Consider the following 22,500-nt stretch of genomic DNA (forward strand, 5'->3'; position numbering starts at 1 on the left):
GCGGCCCAGTCAAAGTCCAGACCTAAATCCAGTTGAGAATCTGTGGCGAGACAAATCGCTGTTCACAGACGATCTCCATCCAGTCTGACTGAGCTTGAGCTATTTTGCAAAAAAGAATGGGCAAAAATTTCACTCTATAGATGTGTAAAGAAGCTGTTAGAGACAAACCCCAAAAGTCCTGCAGCTGTAACTGTAGAGAAAGCTGGTTCTACAAAGTACTGACTCAGTGGAGACAAATTTGTCTTGGTCTGTCACATAAAATCCTAATAAAATACATTTTTGTTTGTGGTTGTAACGTCAAAATGTGAAAGGTTCAGTGGGTATGAATACTTTTGCAAGGCACCGTAAAGGTCATGTTTGTGAGTTTGACACATTGATGCAAATTTGTGAACAATCCTAGAGTTAGTTCTCAAAAACAGGTTTTATATATTACATATTATGCAAATTAGCAGAAAAGGTAAGTGGGCGGAGCTTAATGGCTCATGAGGTGGTTTTGTTTGGGAGAAAACCAGGAATCAGAGGACTTATTTTGTAGGACCCACAGTTCACACTTAACTTACAATTACAATAAGAATTAAAATAAACAGACATTTCCTCACATGAAGAGTTCTGACTTACGGAGATTTGATAAACACGAACAGTTCCAGACAGCAGACATGCTATAATGTTTATGAGGTATAAAGTTTTTATCAGAATAGTATTTTTATTTCAAGCTCATTATGGTGTGAAATGTTCCACACCCACGTTCTATTGTTCAGTAGATTCTCTCTGGCTGTTTTTGGCCACAAGGTCAAACATTTGGCCTGTTTTCAAACACTGAGAAGCTCCAGCAGGGTAATGAGTACAGACACAGAGAACACAAGGACACCAGATTAATATATTACTTTAGTTCAGTGTGAACCTGAGATATACATGGAGATGTAGATATTTATCTGTATGTACAGCGTCACTTGAAAGATTGTGAACCATTTAGAAATTAAAAAAAAGTCCTAAAAGTAAATAAAGTGAACACAAACAAATAAATGAGCCAAAAATATTATACTCGATATATAAAGTCTATATAGTATTAAAATGATCCAACATTACAGATGTGTGAACCTTTATTTCAGTATCTGTTGTGACTCCTTGTGCAGTAATAAGAAGTGTCCAGTAACTTTTGATCAGTTCTGTACAACAGTGTAGAAGAACTCGATTGCGTTCCTCAGATTCATCAGTGATGGCAAGCTCCTGGTCCAGATGCAGCAAATACTCTTTTTCTAAAGTCCTCAGAAATCTCCAGTTTTCACAACGATCCCCTTCCACAATCTCACATCATGAACATCAGACTTTAATATATCTCTGTTCTTTATATAAAACAGGACCCTCATGGTGACCTGATTGTCGTCTCATTGACTGAAATCAGATGGACTCGAATTTGACCTTGAAATTAAATACTAACCCTAGAGGTTCACATGCGTACAGATATATAATATCGGAACATTCTCCTGAATAAAAAAATGAGTGAGTATAATATATTTGTCTGATCTGTTTGTGTTCACTTTGTCTGCTGTTGGGACTCATGTGAAAATGTTTTTGAGATATTTCTAAAGGTTTCATAAACCTACAAGTGACACAGTATGTCATGTCTAATTTGAGATGTCTGCCATCTGATCACAGCAGTGGTACGTGAGAGCTGTCTCACCCCCAATGGTGGTGGTGTTAATCTCATTACCTTCTCACATTAACACTAAACTGACTATAGATACATGATGATACGTAACACAGTATGTTTTGATAGTTTTTATGATGTTGGTGTGTGTTGAGTTGCTGTACTCACCCCTGTGCTCACGACATGTTTAGCCGGTTTTGCTGAAATGTTGGCTCTCTGTGTTAAGTGCTGTCTCAGAGTAGCTCTGAATAAACCAGAGGAGCCTCTTAAAGCCTGCATGATTCCTTCTGCAGATCCGAGTGGTGAAGAAAGTGTAGCTGCTGTTGCTTTTGCTGCAGTGTTCAGCTTAACACTGTTGGACTCTGATCCTGTGACTCTGTTGTCCACCTGCCAAGTGCTATTTATTATTTGAGCGTTCAGATCCGCCCTGAACGCTAGGGCTCACGTCCTGGACTGATAAACACACAGCAGCACTGCACTAAAGCCCACGGTGTTTAATCTGCTGGTGTAGTGTTTATCTGTGGAAGAATGGAGTCAACTTAGGTCACTGTGTCGAGACTCAACAGCTGAATCCAACACGGTGATAAAGGAGAGGTTTCTAAAGTTGAGACTGGAATTAAACTGAAATAAAAACCAATCAGAAGACATCCCTCTTTTCCTCTATTCAAATTTACTGCAAAGCCTGAGTTACTTTTTATGGAAAGGGGGTGGGGCCTCTTACAGGTTGGGGGTGGAGCCAGTTTTGCACCAGAAAAATGTAAATAAAAGCCTGAAATAAAGAAAAGCATGATAATATGATGTCGTAACGTATCTTTAGAATGTTATGGTTATAATGTTATGACTGAATATTACAGAATTCAGTATTATAATGTACTATAACACAAATATTATTCTATAATAATAAAACTACTTTATTCAGTACTTTGAGCTAATTAAACGTTGTCAGGTAAAAAGTCAGTGCTATAAATTAATTCAACGCTGTAGGTGTTAATTCAGTACTCTGAACAACTGAACAGTCAGAGTTAATAATAATAATAATCGCTGTACTGGTTTATCATACACACCAGGTCTGGATTCCAGGAACAAATCCACATCATGCTACACACACTCACACACACACACACACACACACTCACACATACACACACTCGCACTCTCTCTCACTCTCACTCACACTCATACACACTCACACTCACACACACTCACACTCACACTCACACACACCTACACTCATACACTTACACTCACAAACACACACACTAACACACACTTTCACTTACACTCATACTCACACTCTCTCACACACACACACTAACACACTTACACTCACACTAACACACACTTACACTCACACTCACACACACTTACACTCATACTCACACTCACACACACACACACACCCACACACTCACTCATACACACTCATACTCACACACACTCTCACACACACACACACACTCACACACTCACACACACACACACACACACACAGAGTCTAAATGAGATGTCCAGCAACTCCATCACATACTCAACACACAGCAGGTGTCTCACTTGCAGTGTGAAATCTGACTGGTCTGATCTCACACACGCCTCGGCCCTGGTGCTCTGAAATAAAGGCAGTGAGGGTTTAGCTTGTGTGTTTGTGCTGTTAGGGATATCGTGACCGTATCTAAAATAAGGATTTTACATATTAAACTGTTTTGAGTAAATGTTTGTGTACATCTTCAGAACAAAAACAACTTTCATGAGACCCAAAATGTCCAAACTGTCTGTCAGGGAATCTGAAGCTTTAATTCTGACTGTACTCACGTCAGTCTTCAGCCGTAACTACAGGAGAGTTACAGGATCAGGAGCAGGGTTGATCTAAAAGAGGAGTGTCTCAGTTACACTCCAGGTGTCACGTCTGGCGCCACCGTCTGGCAGTTTGATGTAACCACAAGTTCATGCTGAAATTTTTGTAAATTGAGTAATCATTAATTTATATATAAATGGTTAGTAATATATAATTAATACAATTAACATAATCATTTATTAATTAATAATGTCATCAGCTGAGAAGTTGTTGCTCCATGTTTTATATGGAGGTGGAATATTTTTTGAATAAAATGGTAAATGAATTTAAAGCTGAATGAAGATTTAATATCTGGTGGCTAAATAAATCTCAGACACTTCTGTTAAAGACAAATCTGTTAACATTTACAGCCTTTAATAACCTTCGTGTGAAATAAAACAGCTCATCGTTATAAATCTGAGCTCCAGGAACTTTGGAGCAAGTGAATGACTCTTAATTCTACCTTTATGTTTAAATCGTGATGTTTTTATTGTTTGTTGTTTTATGACCAAAATGTCTCAGTCTGATTTATTAATGAAACTCTCATTCGAGAAGTGAAAGAGACAGACTTTATGTAATTTAACTTTATATTTACATTACAGAAACACACAGCATGAGGAGATCAAGAGGTGTAGAAAACACATCATCCTCATCATCATCATCATCATCATCTAACATTACATCAGCAACTCATTACACCTAATTGCACATTTAATGAATCAAAAAGACATGTAAAAAAAGTTAAAGGCTCAAAGTTCTGAAACATTTTTACAATTTCTGAATATATTCAGCTGCATAAATCGAGCCTACTCTGTGTAACGGATCAGCAGATTCTCGGCCGTGAAAAGACGAGTCGATCTTCCAGTTTGCACTGACTTCATCTTTTCAAAATCTAAATGACAGCAAAAAAGGTACTTGGAAATAAGTCAAAAACTTTCACTGGATAATATTCTACATTGTTAAAATTTTTATCAGAATTGAATTCAGACCAAAAATGACTAAACAATACAATAAAAAATAAAATAATATTAACAATCATCATAATAACAACAATAATAATAACAACAATAATAATAATAACCTGATAATAATAATAACAACAATAATAATAATAACAGCGATAATAATAATAACAACAATAATAATAACAACAATAATAATACCCTGATAATAATAACAGTGATAATAATAATAACAACAATAACAATAATAATAATAATAACAACGATAATAATAATAACCTGATAATAATAATAACAGCGATAATAATAACAACAATAATAATAACAATAATAATAATAACCTGATAATAATAATTACAGCGATAATAACAACAAAAACAATAATAATAATAATAACAGCGATAATAATAACAACAATAATAATAACAATAATAACAACAATAATAATAATAACAAAGATAATAATAACAATAATAACAACAACAATAATAATAACAACAACAACGATAATAATAACAATAATAATAACAACAATAATAATAATAATAACGATAATAATAAAAATATGGACTTTTTCGAGACTTATTTACAAAAGAATCCGAGGTTCTGAATAATAAAGGGAATTCGTTACAGACCTGTTTATATATTGATAATGTATACAAAAACTAATAATTGATCATCATTTAGTGAATGATGACGGTGACGACTCATAAAAATGTAACTGACAGAATTCAGAAGTGAAAGTGAAATTTTCAGATATAAATCTTTTTATTCATAAATCAAATAAACATCAGTGCAGGTGAATTTCACCTGATGCTGAACTTTAGTTTATTTACTCTTACTGTTTTGTATTGTATTGTATAAAATACTTTTGTATATACTGTTTATATACTAGTATGTAAAGAAAATAAAAGGAAAACATTATGATGTTGATGATGTGCTGGATGTTTCATACCTCTAATAACTGCGTACCAGCTTTTCAGAGCTGATTTATAAAAATCCACACCGCTGTCTGGAACGTATCTCCTCCCATCTGAAGAAATCAGTGAGCCGTTTAATTTAAACACACCGGAGTAAAAGAGGATGGTTGAGTGAATGGACATTATGAGTTCTGTGGATTCTTTATGGTCATTTATGAATATTTACTGTACTGTAAATCAATAATAATGAATCTGATCAAATTCGGCTTGTTGATTAAAGGGACGCTGAATTAAACGATGACTTTAAGTCACTTATAAATGCAGGAGACAGTAATTTACTGCAGAAAACAGTAAACTAGAGGATAAACACTGTAATCATTAGTTACAGCAGCCTGAAACCGCAGCACAAGAGAAGAAAAGAATCTTTTTTCTCATGTTTATAATAATTAAGCTCATTTAAGGACAAAAACGTAAAAAATAAAGGATGGATTCTTTACTCCGAGTGAAACACCTTCAGAAAAGTGCATGTTCATATTATTTCTAGTGGATCAGCAGTTGACTAGTGGTTTGGAAGCACAGGGAATAAACAGTGCTGGTGGTAGTGTTTATTAGTATTGATTGTGTTAATTACGTAAAAGAACGAACACTCACATTTCCCCTTCAGGTACAGCATCGACTGCGGTCCCCAGTTTTTAGTCAGAGTCGTCTGGAGAAACAAGAGGACACGTTACGACAGAATAATCCTCACTTTAATGATGGACATTTAAAGCCTTACCTTCTGAATGCAATGCGACTCTGTGAACAAAATTACAATCAGCACCGAGCACGTCCATAAAGTCTGCATGCGTGGCATCTAAGCAGAAAATAGCAGAAAATACAGTGAACATTCTTTATTATGTTCAAATAATCAGTGAACAGAAGTTTAACTAGAGTTTAAAGTGTAAGAGGAGTATTGACCATGCTGTTCCTCTGAAGTGTGTGATGTGTGATGTGTCCGGCTGCGGCGTCTGTTTTTATCTCCATCACGAACACCAGGACTCCCGGTTCAATAAAATCCCACTGTGAGAAACAACTGCAGCTCCAAACAGCTCCTATCACGGCAAAAACGTCTGTATTAACCCTCACACACACGTCTGACGTCAAGAACACACCAATCGATACACAGAGGTTCACCCTTTACCTTAGTCTCCAAAAAATCACAACACTTTACAAGCTGCAGAAAAAAACAAGTGATATTTATTTAAAATAAATTATAAGATGTTTCATTAATTACAAAGATAATAATCACTAACAAGCTTCCCTCAGATGTTAAACTACATACAATGTCAAATAAAAAAAGGCCAACAGATCAATTTTACTGCACTGTTTATAATCAACAAGGTTTCAGACCAAGAAAATAAATCTAATACACAATATAATTAAATAGCTGGATCAATTAAATACAACAGCAAACAAACAACAATGAAAATAACATTCAAACACTGAACACTATCAACTTAAACACCAGAACAAATGTATATATATTTATATATCAGTCATTTTAACAGAACTGTTTCTTACAAGTTTAAACTGAAATATACAAAATCAGGTGTTTAACACAAATACCTAAAGAAATGGGATAAAAATCTAACATGTGTGTGTGTATCACAGCTTGAACTCTGCGTGTGTGTGTATCACAGCTCTAAGTCTGAATGTGTGTATCACAGCTCTAACTTTGTGTGTGTATATCACAGCTATACTGTAACTCTGTGTGTGTGTATCACAGCTCAAACAGCGTGTGTGTGTATCACAGCTCTAACTCTGTGTGTGTGTATCACGGCTATAATTCTGTGTGTGTATCACAGCTCTAACTCTGTGTGTGTGTATCACGGCTATAATTCTGTGTGTGTATCACAGCTCTAACTGTGTGTGTTTGAACATGAAGTGTACTATCTGTGTTAGACAGTATCCAAACTCCTCCAGGGTCACTCGCTCAGCCTGAACTCGAGAGAGTCCATCCTTCTCCACCTCCTCAGCCTGAGCCAGCAGACAACCACATGTGGCTTTGACTACAGTATCTGTAAGACATGACAAACTGCTCCACACACACACACACACACACACACACACACAAATAAGAGATAAGTTTCAGAAATAAGTTTAAATCCAGATGAAGACACTGTCTTAAACACAGTCGCTCTCTCGCCTCACTTAGCTGTGCATTGTGTTGTGTTGTGGTGGGTGTGTGTAGACATCTCCACTGTGCTCTGCTTCTCCACCTCACTCCTGCTGTAGTTATTGCAGCTCACACATTTACACATAGAAGAGCACATGATCTGAGCCTGTAAAACACAAAAGTCATTATAACATGTAGTATGTAGTTTATATTCAGTTTGCCCAAATATTATTTTTATTAGTACTCAAAAAATTGTGACTAAAATATTTAAGAGTTTAAATACTCACTTGTTTTTGAGTGTTTGAGCCATTTAAAAATCTTTATGATTGTAAGATTTAATGAGTAAAATTAAGCAACATCAACAGCAAAAATTTATAAATAAATGCAAATCCATTTAATATAATGACTTTTTTTTAGATTTTATTATATGTTTTCATTTCAACATGAAAATGAGCAAAGATACAACATGAGACCAGGAACCAGCTCTGAACAGGAAATCTCTGTTTCACCACTCACACACAGCCACTTACTCACTGACACCAAGGAGCTGGTTAACTACTGCTGGTTAATTACTGCTGGTTAATTACTGTAAGTAAATTACTGTAGGTTAATTACTGCTGGTTAATTACTGCTAGTTAACAACTGCTGGTTAATTACTGTAGGTTAATAACTGCTGGTTAATTACTGAAAGTTAATTACTACTGGTTAATTACTGTATGTTAATAATGGCTGGTTAATAACTGCTGGTTAATTACTGTAGGTTAATTACTGCTGGTTAACAACTGCTGGTTAATTACTGTAAGTAAATTACTGTATATTAATTACTGCTGGTTAATTACTGTAGGTTAATTACCGCTGGTTAACAACTGCTGGTTAATTACTGTAAGTAAATTACTGTATATTAATTACTGCTGGTTAATTACTGCTGGTTAATAACGGCTGGTTAATTACTGCTGGTTAATTACTGTAGGTTAATTACTGTATGTTAATTACTGCTGGTTAATTACTGTAGGTTTGCAGCTGCCTAACTATTGAGGTGAGATAAGTAACCCCCAGGCACATCAAGTTCCCCTGCTCTCACCACCTTTCATACAATTCACAGAATACATCTTTGAAAAATGTGTTTGGTTACGTTACAGCTACTAAAAGGACAACAACTCTAAAAGGAATGTACGATAGTTTGGAAAAGTTTTGATTTCTGTGTTCAACTTTAATGTCTCATGCCTATAACTGCCAGGTCATTATTATTAGTTCTTTATTTTTCTTATTTAATTACTTGTACAAATATTTTAATGGTTATTAATGGTTGAAAATTTTATTTTACATAATTAAATTGATCATAATTGAGTGTATCTTTTATTCTTTACATTTACATTTTGTTTTTTAACTTTAATAATATTATTCTATTATTATTCTATAACCAAGATCTGCTACCCGAGTTCATTTCAGGAGATAAACACAGTGATCCATAAACTGTTTAAAGGATCAGAGGAAACACGGAAACGCTAACGAGGTGTAAATACTCACACTGATCGTGGGGTTAAAGAACACAACTGAAATCAGGTGCACACACTGAGGGCAAACAAACCAATAAGTGAGGAAGAAGACACAAGAACAGAACAACAACACAAGCACATGTTGGTAATCTCCATGGAAACCAGCAGGAGTTTTCTCTGATCAGAAATATCCTGCTACGTGTCTAAATGTGTCCCTGTGATGAAGATCAGGGAGACGCCTCTCCATGTTTTTTTGTGTGACCTCGTGTCACTTCACCTTGTAACACTCGCAGTAGTTCTTCAAGCAGCCTGAGCTTTTGCAGTTACAGCCTCGTGTGTGACTTCTTTTCATAACCCCCTCTATGCTGCTGTTGATTTTAGAATGAAATGCATCTGGGTTTCTGTCTAAACATATCTAGGAAAGAAAAATAATCCAAGATAACCTGATGTAGTCTTTCACATTTGTGGTAAATCAACACATGCTATGTGATTTACTGGTTTTATGTCTTTTCCATGAGAAAATTAACGCATCTATATATAATCAGAGAAGCTTCTATCTCAACAGTAGGTGGTGTTCATTTATCACATGCAGTGTGACTTGCTGCTTCACTGTGGGCTGAACTCAGGGTTAGTGACAAGCTCAAAATGATATCCATATTTGTGCATATTGAGATTTTTTCCACACACCTGATTAAAGCAAATTTCTGGCCTCCTCATTAAGATTATGTAAATTACCTGCAGCCTGGTTGCTGGATTTAACTACATAACTATCAGAGTACAACATAATAAATAAAATGTAAAACAATATTCTGTTTTGGATCGGTGTAAACAGCGTACTGTCCTTTCGTTGCTGAATATTTACATTTACAGCAATAAGCAGACGGCCTTATCGAGAGCGACCTACAAAAGTGCTCAAGTCTCTCTCATTGGATGTATAAACTTTTATCGTTATATATATATATATATATAAAAATATTTATTTATTTATTTATTTATTAAAAACACACATACAAACAACAAACAGGTAAGAAAGTGCTAGTTGAAGTGTTTCCTGAATAAGTAGGTCTTCACTCTGTGTATGAAGACATCCAGTGACTCAGCTGTTTGGACCTCTAGGGGAAGTTCATTCCACCGCCTCGGTGCAGAACAGAGAAGAGTCTTGTAGTAAACTTACCTCTTACCCTGAGAGATGGTGGGACCAGTGGAGCAGTGCTGTAGATCTGAGGGTGTGAGGTGCAGTGTGAGGAGTGATGAGGGCTTTGAGGTAAGAGGGAGATGGTCTGGTTTTGGCTTTGTAGGCCAGCATCAGTGTTTTGAATCTGATGTGTTCAGCTACCGGAAGCCAGTGGAGGGATCGCAGCAGTGTGGTGGTGTGGAGAACTTTGGCAGGTTGAAAACAAGCCGTGCAGCTGCATTTTGGATCATTAGCAGAGGACGGATTGCGTTCACATGTAGACCTGCCAGAAGTGTGTTACAGTAATCCAGTCTAGAAATGACAAGAGACTGAACAAGTACCTGAGCAGCCTGTGTGGACAAAAATGGCCGAATCCTTCTAATGTTGTAGAGAAGAAACCGACATGAGCGAGTCACATTAGCAACATGAGAGGAAAAGGACAGTTGATTGTCCATGGTTACCCCAAGGTTGTGAGCTGTGGCTGAAGGGGAGATCAGATCGTTATGTAGGGATATAACAAGGTCATGACCTGGGGATGAATCAACTGATGATCAGTAGTTCAGTTTTGCTAGGATTGAGCTTTAACTGATGAGCAGTCATCCATGATGATATTTCTGCCAGACGTGCTGAGATCCAATCAGAAGCTGTGGTATCTGAGGGTGGGAAAGAGAAGATAAGTTGTGTATCATCAGCATAGCAGTGGTAAGAGAACCTGTGTGGAGAAATAACCTCACCAAGAGAGTGAGTATACAGGGAGGAAAGAAGAGGACCAAGTACTGAGCCCTGTGGGACACCAGTGGAGAGTCTGTGTGGAGCAGATGTCTCTCCCCTCCATGTTACCTGATATGAGCGTCCTTTCAGGTAGGAACCAAACCATTCCCAAGCCGAGCCGCAAATCCCAAGACTCCTGAGGGTGGACAAGAGAGTCTTGTGGTTGACCGTATCAAACGCTGCTGAAAGGTCAAGGAGGATAAGGACGGATGACAGTTTGACTGATCTAGCAGCATGTAGTTTCTCAAAAGGGCTGTCTCTGTGGAATGAGCTGCTTTAAAGCCAGACTGGTTGGGATCTTGGAGGTTGTTCTGTGAGAGATAGACAGACAGATGATTATAGACAATGCGTTCAAGAATTTTTGAAAGAAAAGAGAGAAGTATAGTGGAAGGGAGTGGATCCAATGGGTAGGTGGTAGGATTGCAAGAACAGATGATTTGTAAAAGCTCTTCTGCTGCTACAGTTGAGAAATGTGACAACCAAGGAGTAGGGAATCCAGACTGTGAGATGAAGGTGCAGTCAGGGCAGAAGTGAAGGTCCTGCAGAAGGAAAAGGACTCAGGATCAGGAAGAGAGGAAATAGTGCCAGAAGAAGGGGAGACAGAGTGGAGGTTGCAGCGGGAAAGAGAGAGGGGGTGAGAGTTAGTTTTATGTAGGATAAGGAGAGTGATGGTGAAGGAAACCAGGTGATGATCGGAGACGTGTAGTGGGGTAGCAGTCGTGTCTGTAGCTGTGGAAGGACAAGTGAAAACCCGATCCAGGACATTACTTCCTTTGTGTGTGAGGATGTAGCTGTTGAGTGTCAGGGTGAATGAGTCGAGAAGAGACAGGAGGGAAGAAGATTGAAGCTTGTTAGAGGGGAGGTTGAAATCACCAAGTACTGTTAGAGGGGAGCTATTGGAAGGGAAAACACTAAGCAGTGTGTTCATTTCTTCCAGGAAGTCTCTTAGGGGACCAGGAGGGCGGTAGACAACAATGATAACAAGGTTGATCGGAGATGTGACTGAAATGGCATGGAATTCAAAAGAGGAGATGGTTAAATGAGACAAGAGGAGAGGCGAAAAAAACACCATCTCCTTGACAACAGTAGACCTGTACCACCACCCCTGCCTGTTTCTCATGGTGAGTGAGAGAAAGCATAGGCAGAGGATAAAGCAGCTGGTGACTGTCGAGACGAGAGCTGGTGACAAGAGCGTATGCGACAGTAAGAGGTGACTACAGAGATGGGGTTGAGGCACATATCTGCAGTCAACCAGAGTGAGTTTTATAATGTGGTGTGGTAGAATATATCAAACAGTCGTTTACAATGTGTTAGAGGAATACTTACAAACATACTGAGATCATAAGATCAGGGAGCCACTCTACAAACCACTTACTAACTAAAAACTAACCTCATACATACATAAACCTCATGAAGTTAATATGAATGTTTCATCATGATGCATTGTAATGAAAGTGTGTAATGTTACTCTGTAAGACCTGACCATAATGGCTCTGTGTCTCTCAGTCGCATGCTCCATGTTGTTGCAGCAGTTAATGCAGCTGCATTCACTGCAGATCTCTCCGTTTGCAAAGCAGTCACAGTATCTGGTGAGAGATTTGTGGTCAGGCAATAACTTACACACAGTAATACAAGTAGAAGACCTTAACTTGAGTATTTGTTTGTTTGTTTTCTTTTTAAATTAAACATTGCACACATTCTATATTTGTTCATCAGGATTTAAAAACAAATAAATAAATAAATTACTTACAGCTTTAAACACTGAGATTTAGTGCAGTGGCAGGGCTTCTTAGAATTTTCTGAGAAGGAACTAAATAGGCATTTGACATAGTTATTGTTAATATAACATCTAAAGATGATGTGTGTATGTATGTGTGTGTTTGTATGTGTCTGTATGTGTGCTTGTATGTGTCTGTATGTGTCTGTATGTGTGCTTGTATGTATCTGTATGTGTCTGTATGTGTCTGTATGTGTCTGTATGTGTCTGTATGTGTGTATGTATGTGTCTGTATGTGTCTGTATGTGTCTGTATGTGTCTGTATGTGTCTGTATGTGTGCTTGTATGTATCTGTATGTGTCTGTATGTGTCTGTATGTGTCTGTATGTGTCTGTATGTGTGTATGTATGTGTCTGTATGTGTCTGTATGTGTCTGTATGTGTGCTTGTATGTGTCTGTATGTGTCTGTATGTGTGCTTGTATGTGTCTGTATGTGTGCTTGTATGTGTGCTTGTATGTGTCTGTATGTGTGTTTGTATGTGTCTGTATGTGTCTGTATGTGTCTGTATGTGTGCTTGTATGTGTCTGTATGTGTCTGTATGTGTGCTTGTATGTGTCTGTATGTGTGTTTGTATGTGTCTGTATGTGTCTGTAGTGTCTGTATGTGTGCTTGTATGTGTGCTTGTATGTGTCTGTATGTGTGTTTGTATGTGTCTGTATGTGTGTTTGTATGTGTCTGTATGTGTCTGTATGTGTCTGTATGTGTCTGTAGTGTCTGTATGTGTCTGTATGTGTACTTGCATGCGTCTGTATGTGTGCTTGTATGTGTCTGTATGTGTGTTTGTATGTGTCTGTATGTGTCTGTATGTGTGCTTGTATGTGTCTGTATGTGTGTTTGTATGTGTCTGTATGTGTGTTTGTATGTGTCTGTATGTGTGCTTGTATGTATCTGTATGTGTGCTTGTATGTGTCTGTATGTGTGCTTGTATGTGTCTGTATGTGTGTTTGTATGTGTCTGTATGTGTCTGTATGTGTCTGTATGTGTCTGTATGTGTGCTTGTATGTGTCTGTATGTGTCTGTATGTGTGCTTGTATGTGTCTGTATGTATCTGTATGTATCTGTATGTGTCTGTATGTGTGCTTGTATGTGTCTGTATGTGTGTTTGTATGTGTCTGTATGTGTGTTTGTATGTGTCTGTATGTGTGTTTGTATGTGTCTGTATGTGTGCTTGTATGTGTCTGTATGTATCTGTATGTATCTGTATGTGTCTGTATGTGTGCTTGTATGTGTCTGTATGTGTGTTTGTATGTGTCTGTATGTGTGTTTGTATGTGTCTGTATGTGTGTCTGTATGTGTCTGTATGTGTGCTTGTATGTATCTGTATGTGTCTGTATGTGTCTGTATGTGTGCTTGTATGTGTCTGTATGTGTGCTTGTATGTATCTGTATGTGTCTGTATGTGTGCTTGTATGTGTCTGTATGTGTGTTTGTATGTGTCTGTATGTGTGTTTGTATGTGTCTGTATGTGTGTTTGTATGTGTCTGTATGTGTGCTTGTATGTATCTGTATGTGTCTGTATGTATCTGTATGTGTCTGTATGTGTCTGTATGTGTCTGTATGTGTGTTTGTATGTGTCTGTATGTGTGTTTGTATGTGTCTGTATGTGTGCTTGTATGTATCTGTATGTGTGCTTGTATGTGTCTGTATGTGTCTGTATGTGTCTGTATGTGTCTGTATGTGTCTGTATGTGTGCTTGTATGTGTCTGTATGTGTCTGTATGTGTGCTTGTATGTGTCTGTATGTGTGCTTGTATGTATCTGTATGTGTCTGTATGTGTCTGTATGTGTGTTTGTATGTGTCTGTATGTGTGTTTGTATGTGTCTGTATGTGTGTTTGTATGTGTCTGTATGTGTGCTTGTATGTATCTGTATGTGTCTGTATGTGTCTGCATGTGTGCTTGTATGTGTGCTTGTATGTGTGTTTGTATGTGTCTGTATGTGTCTGTATGTGTCTGTATGTGTCTGTATGTGTGTTTGTATGTGTCTGTATGTGTCTGTATGTGTGCTTGTATGTGTGTATGTATGTGTCTGTATGTGTGCTTGTATGTGTCTGTATGTGTGTTTGTATGTGTCTGTATGTGTCTGTATGTGTGTTTGTATGTGTCTGTATGTGTGTTTGTATGTGTCTGTATGTGTGTTTGTATGTGTCTGTATGTGTCTGTAGTGTCTGTATGTGTGCTTGTATGTGTCTGTATGTGTGCTTGCATGTGTCTGTATGTGTCTGTATGTGTGTTTGTATGTGTCTGTATGTGTGTTTGTATGTGTCTGTATGTGTGTTTGTATGTGTCTGTATGTGTCTGTAGTGTCTGTATGTGTGCTTGTATGTGTCTGTATGTGTGCTTGCATGTGTCTGTATGTGTGCTTGTATGTGTGCTTGTATGTATGTATGTATGTGTCTGTATGTGTATGTATGTGTCTGTATGTGTCTGTAGTGTCTGTATGTGTGCTTGTATGTGTCTGTATGTGTCTGTATGTGTGTATGTATGTATTTGTATGTGTCTGTATGTGTGTTTGTATGTGTCTGTATGTGTGTTTGTATGTGTCTGTATGTGTCTGTAGTGTCTGTATGTGTGCTTGTATGCGTCTGTATGTGTGCTTGTATGTGTCTGTATGTGTCTGTATGTGTGCTTGTATGTGTGCTTGTATGTATGTATATATGTATGTGTCTGTATGTGTGCTTGTATGTGTATGTATGTGTCTGTAGTGTCTGTATGTATTTGTATGTGTCTGTATGTGTGTATGTATGTATTTGTATGTGTCTGTATGTGTCTGTATGTGTGCTTGTATGTATGTATGTGTCTGTATGTGTGCTGGTATGTGTCTGTATGTGTGCTTGTATGTGTCTGTGTCTGTATGTGTCTGTATGTGTGCTTGTATGTGTCTATGTGTCTGTATGTGTGCTTGTATGTTTGTATGTGTGCTTGTATGTTTGTATGTGTGCTTGTATGTGTCTGTATGTATTTGTATGTGTCTGTATGTGTCTGTATGTGTGCTTGTATGTATCTGTATGTGTCTGTATGTGTGCTTGTATGTGTCTGTATGTGTCTGTATGTATTTGTATGTGTCTGTATGTGTGCTTGTATGTATCTGTATCTGTGCTTGTATGTGTCTGTATGTGTCTGTATGTGTCTGTATGTGTCTGTATGTGTGCTTGTATGTATCTGTATGTGTCTGTATGTGTGCTTGTATGTGTCTGTATGTGTCTGTATGTATTTGTATGTGTCTGTATGTGTCTGTATGTGTGCTTGTATGTATCTGTATGTGTCTGTATGTGTGCTTGTATGTGTCTGTATGTGTCTGTATGTGTCTGTATGTGTCTGTATGTGTGCTTGTATGCGTCTGTAAGTGTCTGTATGTGTCTGTATGTGTCTGTATGTGTGCTTTTATGTGTCTGTATGTGTCTGTATGTGTGCTTGTATGCGTCTGTATGTGTCTGTATGTGTCTGTATGTGTCTGTATGTGTCTGTATGTGTGCTTGTATGCGTCTGTATGTGTCTGTATGTGTCTGTATGTGTCTGTATGTGTCTGTATGTGTGCTTGTATGCGTCTGTAAGTGTCTGTATGTGTCTGTATGTGTCTGTATGTGTGCTTGTATGCGTCTGTATGTGTCTGTATGTGTCTGTATGTGTCTGTATGTGTCCGACCGGCCCAGCCTTGTGAATTCCAGCCAGGTGACCAGGTGATGCTGCTTGTCCCCAATGCCACCTGCAAATTCCTGGCCAAGTGGCAGGGCCCATACTCAGTCCTCGAGCAAATCAGCCCAGTAAATTATAAGCTGCAGCAGCCAGAAAAGCACTCAGACACACACTCATATCATATCAATCTATTGAAAAAATGTATTCCCCCGGTTCCTGTTGTGTCTGCGTTTGCTACCTCTAACACAGACCCCCAAGTGCATGCCCTGGTGAGGAAGGGAGGAGATCTTGCACAACTGCAAGACATCACAGAGCTAGTGGACCAGTTCTCGGACGTCTTCTCCTCCGTGCTGGGCCTCACACAGCTGGTGCACCATGAGATTAAAACCCCTCCCTGGATGGTGGTTCGACAGTGGCCATACAAAGTCCTGGAAGCCCACCGTCAGGCTATAGAGGAGGAGGCAGAACGGATGCTGAGGGATGGAAACATAGAGCAGTCTGCCAGCCCATGGTCCAGCCCCATTGTGGTAGTGCCTAAGCCAGACGGAAGCCTTCGCCTCTGTAACAATTTTCGGAGGCTCAACCAGATCTCGGAGCTCGACAGCAATCCCCTCCCCCGAGTGGATGACCTCGTGGATCCCCTGGGGAAAGCCCACCTGTTTTTTTACCTGACTTCCTGACTCAGTGCTGTTGTTTCGTGTCCACCTCCGTAGAGTGCCCTACAGTATGTGTGTGTGTGCATGTGTGTGTGTGAATGTGTGTGATTGTGTGTGTGTGAATGTGTGTGTGAATGTGTGTGTATGTGTATGAATGTGTGTGTATGTGTATGTGTGTGAATGTGTGTGTATGTGTGTGTGAATGTGTGTATGTGTGTGAATGTGTATGCGTATGTGTGTGAATGTGTGTATGTGTGTGTATGTGTGTGTGTGTGTGATAGTACCGCGTGCTGTCCTTGTTTTGTCCAACTGTCTCTATATCAGGAGGTATAGGACAACATGTGGGCTGAACCTGCTAGTGAGAAAATAAGAATAAATTGTTTAACCCTATAACATTAACATGTTGAACATTTGCTACTGGGTGAAATTTTTGCTAGTGAATGTTATTATTCTTTATTTATATTGTAGGTATAACAAAAATCCTTGAAAAACAGCTCATACTTGTATAGAAATCACATGCACAAGTTTTTTAGACAGATGTTGTGTCATATCAGAAGTAAGAAAAAGCAATGGTTAAAGTGGTAAATGACCAAATGTTTGCCTCTGATGATAGACACAAAAATTAGGTTTGGTGTTCCACAGCAGCCAATACATCTAATTAACACACTAACTGGAGCTAAATTACTGGGGCACTGATTTACATTTTTATAGCTCATATAAATAAGCAGGAGTACTGTATGAAATAAGAGCGTACACTTTGGCCTAAATCCATCTGATTACAGTGTCTGCTAGACTCGTGTGTGGAGAAGATCTGCTCATCTTCTGCTGAGGTTATACTGCCAACAGAGTCACATGGTTCTGCCTGAAGAGACACAGGGATTAGAGCAGATTAAACCTGAACACAGGATAAGAGCAAGAAATACATCTGTACATCTGTGAAATCTGTGTTCTTAAGGTGTCATACAAACGATAGAAGACAATAAACTTGGGTTCAATTAATTTCTTTTTAAAATGTCTGAACTAAACCTCCAAAAGTATCTGGATTGTGAGCTGTAGGCTTTATTTTTGAGTGAGATTTTTCCTTTACATGTCATGTTACATCACAAAGAAAAAATGTTGGATGGTAACTAATTAACATCACACTGAACTTTAATTGCAGTATTTATCGTGAGTAGAGTGTGTCTTATGAACTGAACTGTAAAGGCCCGTGTGTAACACGTTCACTCACTGAAGACGTGTGATACTGAAAAGCGCCCCCAGGTGTCCAGGCGTGTGATGCAGTCATAGGACTCTGGAACTGATACAGATCAGTGAGAGGAAGGAGGCCATCAGAACAACACACGGGAGGACAGTGGGACAAATGTGAGCCGGACGGGTCACAACAAAGTGGACAGGAAAATCCATGTGTGTTAAATTCATGGTCCCAGACAGAGGAACACGTCTGCTCAGCCTCAGAGCTGTCTTGGTGATGAAGTGGAGTCAAGTGGCTGATATTACTGTAGTTGTTTGGGATATGGATAGAGAAATTTGTGTAGGTGTAAGCGAGAGGAACCATAGAGATTCTCCTCAGATCTTCTCCACAGCTGTACTCTAGTCCAGGAAAGTCGCTCCCTTCTTCCATACTGAAGGTGGAAACCTGCATAAGGAACATAAGGAAGAAAAGATGACGTCACACTATGACGTGTACACATTAATATACCTACTGGAATTTACACACTAACTTCTCTGGAATGACTCTACATGTGCTTATAGATTATATGTTATAATGACTTATTAATCGTTAGACACCATCAAAATTATGTAAGCGTTCCAGAGTGTGTTTCCTGCACAAAGTTTTCAGAAATTAAAATGCATCTTTAATCTGGAAGAAGGTGGAAAGTGCATTTAATGGGAGTCTGGTGTGGTTGATCTCTTACAATCCTCTAAATAATGTCATAAAACAACAAAACGTACCGATTCACATTCACAAACAACATCACTGTAGGCCAACAAAGTCAGAACAAAAGACTAAACCACAGAGCTGTAATGACGTTTCATGTGAAATAAAAGTTTGTACATAAAAGTTTTTAGATGAAATAAAAGGTTTACGATCTGCTGTGTTTGTGTGTTGTGTTAATTAACCTCTTGGTTTTTAATAATCTCTTCTATCTGACTGTAAACTAGAAGAACAAAAGTATTTATTCTGATCATCTACACAATAACGGAACGGAAGAAAAGAAAGAAACGTGGCTGTTATTTTTGTTCGTTTGTTGTGAACAATAAACTTAAAGGTGGGGTCTCCGTTGTTTGAGAAACGCTTCAGAAAACTGAGTCGGGACGACAAACAAAACAAATACAAAACTAACGTTTAGCCAATGAGCAGAAAGGGGCGGGGCTTGTCGATATGGGCGGAGAGAGTGTTCAGTGCGCATGTGTGACATTAGCAGAAAGCGGTTTTAACGTTGACATGGAGGATAAAAACAAAGAAAGAAAGAGAAGAAAGACTTACGATAAGGTAAGAAGTAGGACGTGTTAATATAGGATCAGCTTTCCAGCGCTGGAGAGAACTGAAGGAGCAGGAAGTTGGTCACATATTCACAGATTGGAGTTTCCTGAGTCAATAACTCCTGAGCTAAACGCTGTTACTACACAAATAACACCTCTTTTCTATCGTAGTAATGTAGAGACGCAGCTACAACCGTGTTTTGTGTAGTAACAGTGTTTAGCTCAGGAGTTATTGACTCGGGAAACTCCAATCTGTGAATATGTGACCAACTTTACTTAAGACGCCGAGGCGCTTTTTTCCTTCTCGATAGGTGAGTAACGTTGGTTTTGTTTTGTTACACAGAACTAATATATGTCTTTGTCCTTTACATGATTATGCTTGTGTGTCATTTTTACTTGTTTGTTTATCTACAATCGTATTGTTCTTCCCTTCAGCTATGATAAAGACACATTTCTTTCCGTTAGTCGCCTGGGTTACGTATGTATGTGTGGGCGGAGCTATCGATACAGGGGTGGGACCCATTTGGGTTAGGGGCGTGTTTGTTTTGGTGATTTTATATGTCAACATTGGCTTTCAAACATCGTACACCCCACCTTTAAAACTATTGACTTGACTTCCTTTTAAACTTCAGCAAGTCTGCCATCTAGCGGTGAGATTTCTTCACTACAGTAAATACGAATAATATAATATTAATAATTAACTAATAAGTCCATAAATAAATAAATACCAAAACGTAGTCAACAAAATGTAACTAACAATTTAACATTATATTACTTATGAACTAGATTATAATCGCTTATAAACTGTTAACGTTTTGTCACAGAACGCTGGATTGTCCAATCGGTGGGCATCTTTTTATTACGTAGCCAATCCTAGCGAAGAGGGGGCGGGGCTTGTCGGAAACGGTCGTTTTCCCTCACAGCTGTTAGCTAATGTGGCTAACAGTGCGTTTTTATCTTATTCTCGTCAGACACTTACCCTGATATGTGAAATATTAACCTGTGACAGTGGAAGTCTTAGAAAGAACTTCGTGTTCAAATCTGGTACAAGATTTAAAGTGTTTATTAAAGAAAAAACTGAGAGATCCTCTGTATTTTTTCTCTGTAGCCCGTTGTTACCAGAGGGTGAACACTCGCGCATGCGTAGTAATGACGCTGAAACTCGTGCTCGCGCATGCGTAGTGCTGTTGCCTTTGTAACGAATAAATACAAAATGGCGCCTTATTGAAACGTCCTACAGACCCTAGGAGCTGTTAGGAATAGTGCACACTAACTAGGGCACTTGTTTATGAGGTACAGCGGTATTTGGGACTCGACCATTATTTGTAACTCCTGGTGTTAATAAATAAATACTTTATTAAAGTTACACAAACACCTCTATATGAATTGTAGCTTTTAAAATAAAGAAAATATCGATGCCTTTAATCCATGAAAATATTATATATAATTATATTTAATATTTATATATAGATTTTTTGATTATTACAGAAATGTGTGTATTTTCATATGCACACACACACACACACACACACATATATATATATGTATATTACTAATTTTATAGTACTGGTTGTGATGAGATTCATTAGAATAATTTTGCAAATTAAACAGCAATTAGTTATAACGGTTATATTTATATTTACATGAATTTTTACATGATTGTTTTTTCTTATATATTGTTTAACTTTAATACGGAGATTTATTTGAGATTCCAGAAGCAATAAAGCAGTAAACATCTCAAGTTCAGCAATGAACCAAATCATAAAAACAATAATCTAATGTTAAATTGTTAGTAGGGGTCACGGTGTCTTAGTGGTTAGCACGTTCGCCTCACACCTCCAGGGTCGGGGTTCGATTCCCGCCTCCACCTTGTGTGTGTGGAGTTTGCATGTTCTCCCCGTGCCTCGGGGGTTTCCTCCGGGTACTCCGGTTTCCTCCCCCGGGCCAAAGACATGCATGGTAGGTTGATTGGCATCTCTGGAAAATTGTCCGTAGTGTGTGATTGTGTGAGTGAATGAGAGTGTGTGTGTGTGCCCTGTGATGGGTTGGCACTCCGTCCAGGGTGTATCCTGCCTTGATGCCCGATGACGCCTGAGATAGGCACAGGCTCCCCGTGACCCGAGGTAGTTCGGATAAGCGGTAGAAGATGAATGAATGAATGAATAAATTGTTAGTTGAAGTTACGAGTTTAGTTGTAAGAGGGTCAGTGCCTGAAGTAAATACTGTTCACAACATATACAACAGTTGGAAATCATTTCCTTTAAATGTTCCTTGTACTTTTTAATAGATGCTACCCTGAGTTTCCATAAAGTACAGTGTAGAACTGTACTGTTGTGTTCTATAGAACAGTATAGAGTTCAGATAAAAGCTAAAAATAAAGCTAAAAAATAAAACAAAACCATGAATTTTCCCTCTTCCCTCTTTGGTGTTCACATCACACAGGACCTGTCTTGGTCGAGGAGAAGCTTCTTCCTGCAGGCCATTTGGAGTCTAAACCAGGAAACACCCAGAATCTGGTACTGGACGTCTCCCTACATCTTCACTTTTTTCTGCACAACCTTTTTTTGCACTATGACATTTTAACTCTGGACTGTCACTTTAACTCTGTGTACATACACACACACACAGACACACACACACAAATACACACACATATACACACACCAACACACACACAGACACACACAAATACACACACACACATACACACACACACACATACACACACACAAATATACACACATACACACACACACAGACACACACACAAATACACACACATACGTACACACACAAATACACACACATACATACACACACACACATACACACACATACATACACACACAGACACACACACAAATACACACACATACATACACACACACATACACACACACACAGACACACACACAAATACACACACATACATACACACACACAAATACACACACATACATACACACACACATACACACACATACATACACAC

General features: G+C 38.4%; 3 protein-coding genes across 5 annotated transcripts in view; all 3 read right to left on the reverse strand.

Moving 5' to 3' along the window:
- The window catches only part of LOC132856254 (cytochrome c oxidase subunit 8B, mitochondrial), a 4,170-nt gene extending 1,966 nt beyond the window's left edge, over positions 1–2,204 (reverse strand). The window contains exon 1 of the mRNA XM_060885769.1: positions 1,817–2,204. Coding sequence (XP_060741752.1) covers positions 1,817–1,927 — 111 coding nt within the window. The 5' untranslated portion in view covers positions 1,928–2,204. The remainder of the gene's footprint in view (positions 1–1,816) is intronic.
- Positions 2,205–4,150: 1,946 nt separating this feature from the next.
- LOC132856001 (spexin prohormone 2-like) lies at positions 4,151–6,625 on the reverse strand. 3 transcript variants are annotated; one of them, XM_060885339.1, is made up of 6 exons: positions 6,542–6,625; positions 6,319–6,452; positions 6,137–6,214; positions 6,013–6,067; positions 5,397–5,474; positions 4,176–4,371 (listed from the first exon to the last, which is right to left on the reverse strand). In XM_060885339.1, the coding sequence occupies exons 2-6, from the start codon at positions 6,382–6,384 to the stop codon at positions 4,286–4,288; spliced, it is 363 nt and encodes a 120-aa protein (XP_060741322.1). In that variant the 5' UTR covers positions 6,385–6,452; positions 6,542–6,625; the 3' UTR covers positions 4,176–4,285. The 3 variants fall into 3 exon arrangements, with proteins under 3 accessions (XP_060741323.1, XP_060741322.1, XP_060741321.1); XM_060885340.1 differs by having other exon boundaries at positions 4,151–4,360; positions 6,319–6,573; XM_060885338.1 differs by lacking the exon at positions 6,542–6,625 and having other exon boundaries at positions 6,319–6,517.
- A 14-nt stretch (positions 6,626–6,639) lies between these two features.
- tesmin (testis expressed metallothionein like protein) lies at positions 6,640–20,614 on the reverse strand. The gene is made up of 8 exons (XM_060885337.1): positions 20,488–20,614; positions 18,253–18,660; positions 17,779–17,886; positions 17,309–17,376; positions 12,708–12,767; positions 12,441–12,543; positions 7,552–7,682; positions 6,640–7,435 (listed from the first exon to the last, which is right to left on the reverse strand). The coding sequence occupies exons 2-8, from the start codon at positions 18,643–18,645 to the stop codon at positions 7,252–7,254; spliced, it is 1,047 nt and encodes a 348-aa protein (XP_060741320.1). The 5' UTR covers positions 18,646–18,660; positions 20,488–20,614; the 3' UTR covers positions 6,640–7,251.
- Between the last annotated feature and the right edge of the window lie 1,886 nt (positions 20,615–22,500).

The sequence above is a fragment of the Tachysurus vachellii genome, chromosome 13 (genome assembly GCF_030014155.1).
Source record: "Tachysurus vachellii isolate PV-2020 chromosome 13, HZAU_Pvac_v1, whole genome shotgun sequence".
Lineage (NCBI taxonomy): Eukaryota > Metazoa > Chordata > Actinopteri > Siluriformes > Bagridae > Tachysurus > Tachysurus vachellii.

Coding starts and splice junctions, on each gene's coding strand:
- LOC132856001 (XM_060885340.1), bottom strand. CDS start 6,384: ATGGAGATAAAAACAGACGCCGCAGCCGGACACATCACACATCACACA. Junction 6,068..6,136: donor AGTCGCATTGCATTCAGAAG/GTAAGGCTTTAA, acceptor TTGTTTCTCCAG/ACGACTCTGACTAAAAACTG. Junction 4,361..5,396: donor CTGGTACGCAGTTATTAGAG/GTATGAAACATC, acceptor GATTTTGAAAAG/ATGAAGTCAGTGCAAACTGG.
- tesmin (XM_060885337.1), bottom strand. CDS start 18,645: ATGGAAGAAGGGAGCGACTTTCCTGGACTAGAGTACAGCTGTGGAGAA. Junction 17,887..18,252: donor TTCAGTATCACACGTCTTCA/GTGAGTGAACGT, acceptor GTGTCTCTTCAG/GCAGAACCATGTGACTCTGT. Junction 12,768..17,308: donor CAAAACAAGGACAGCACGCG/GTACTATCACAC, acceptor ATGCCTATTTAG/TTCCTTCTCAGAAAATTCTA.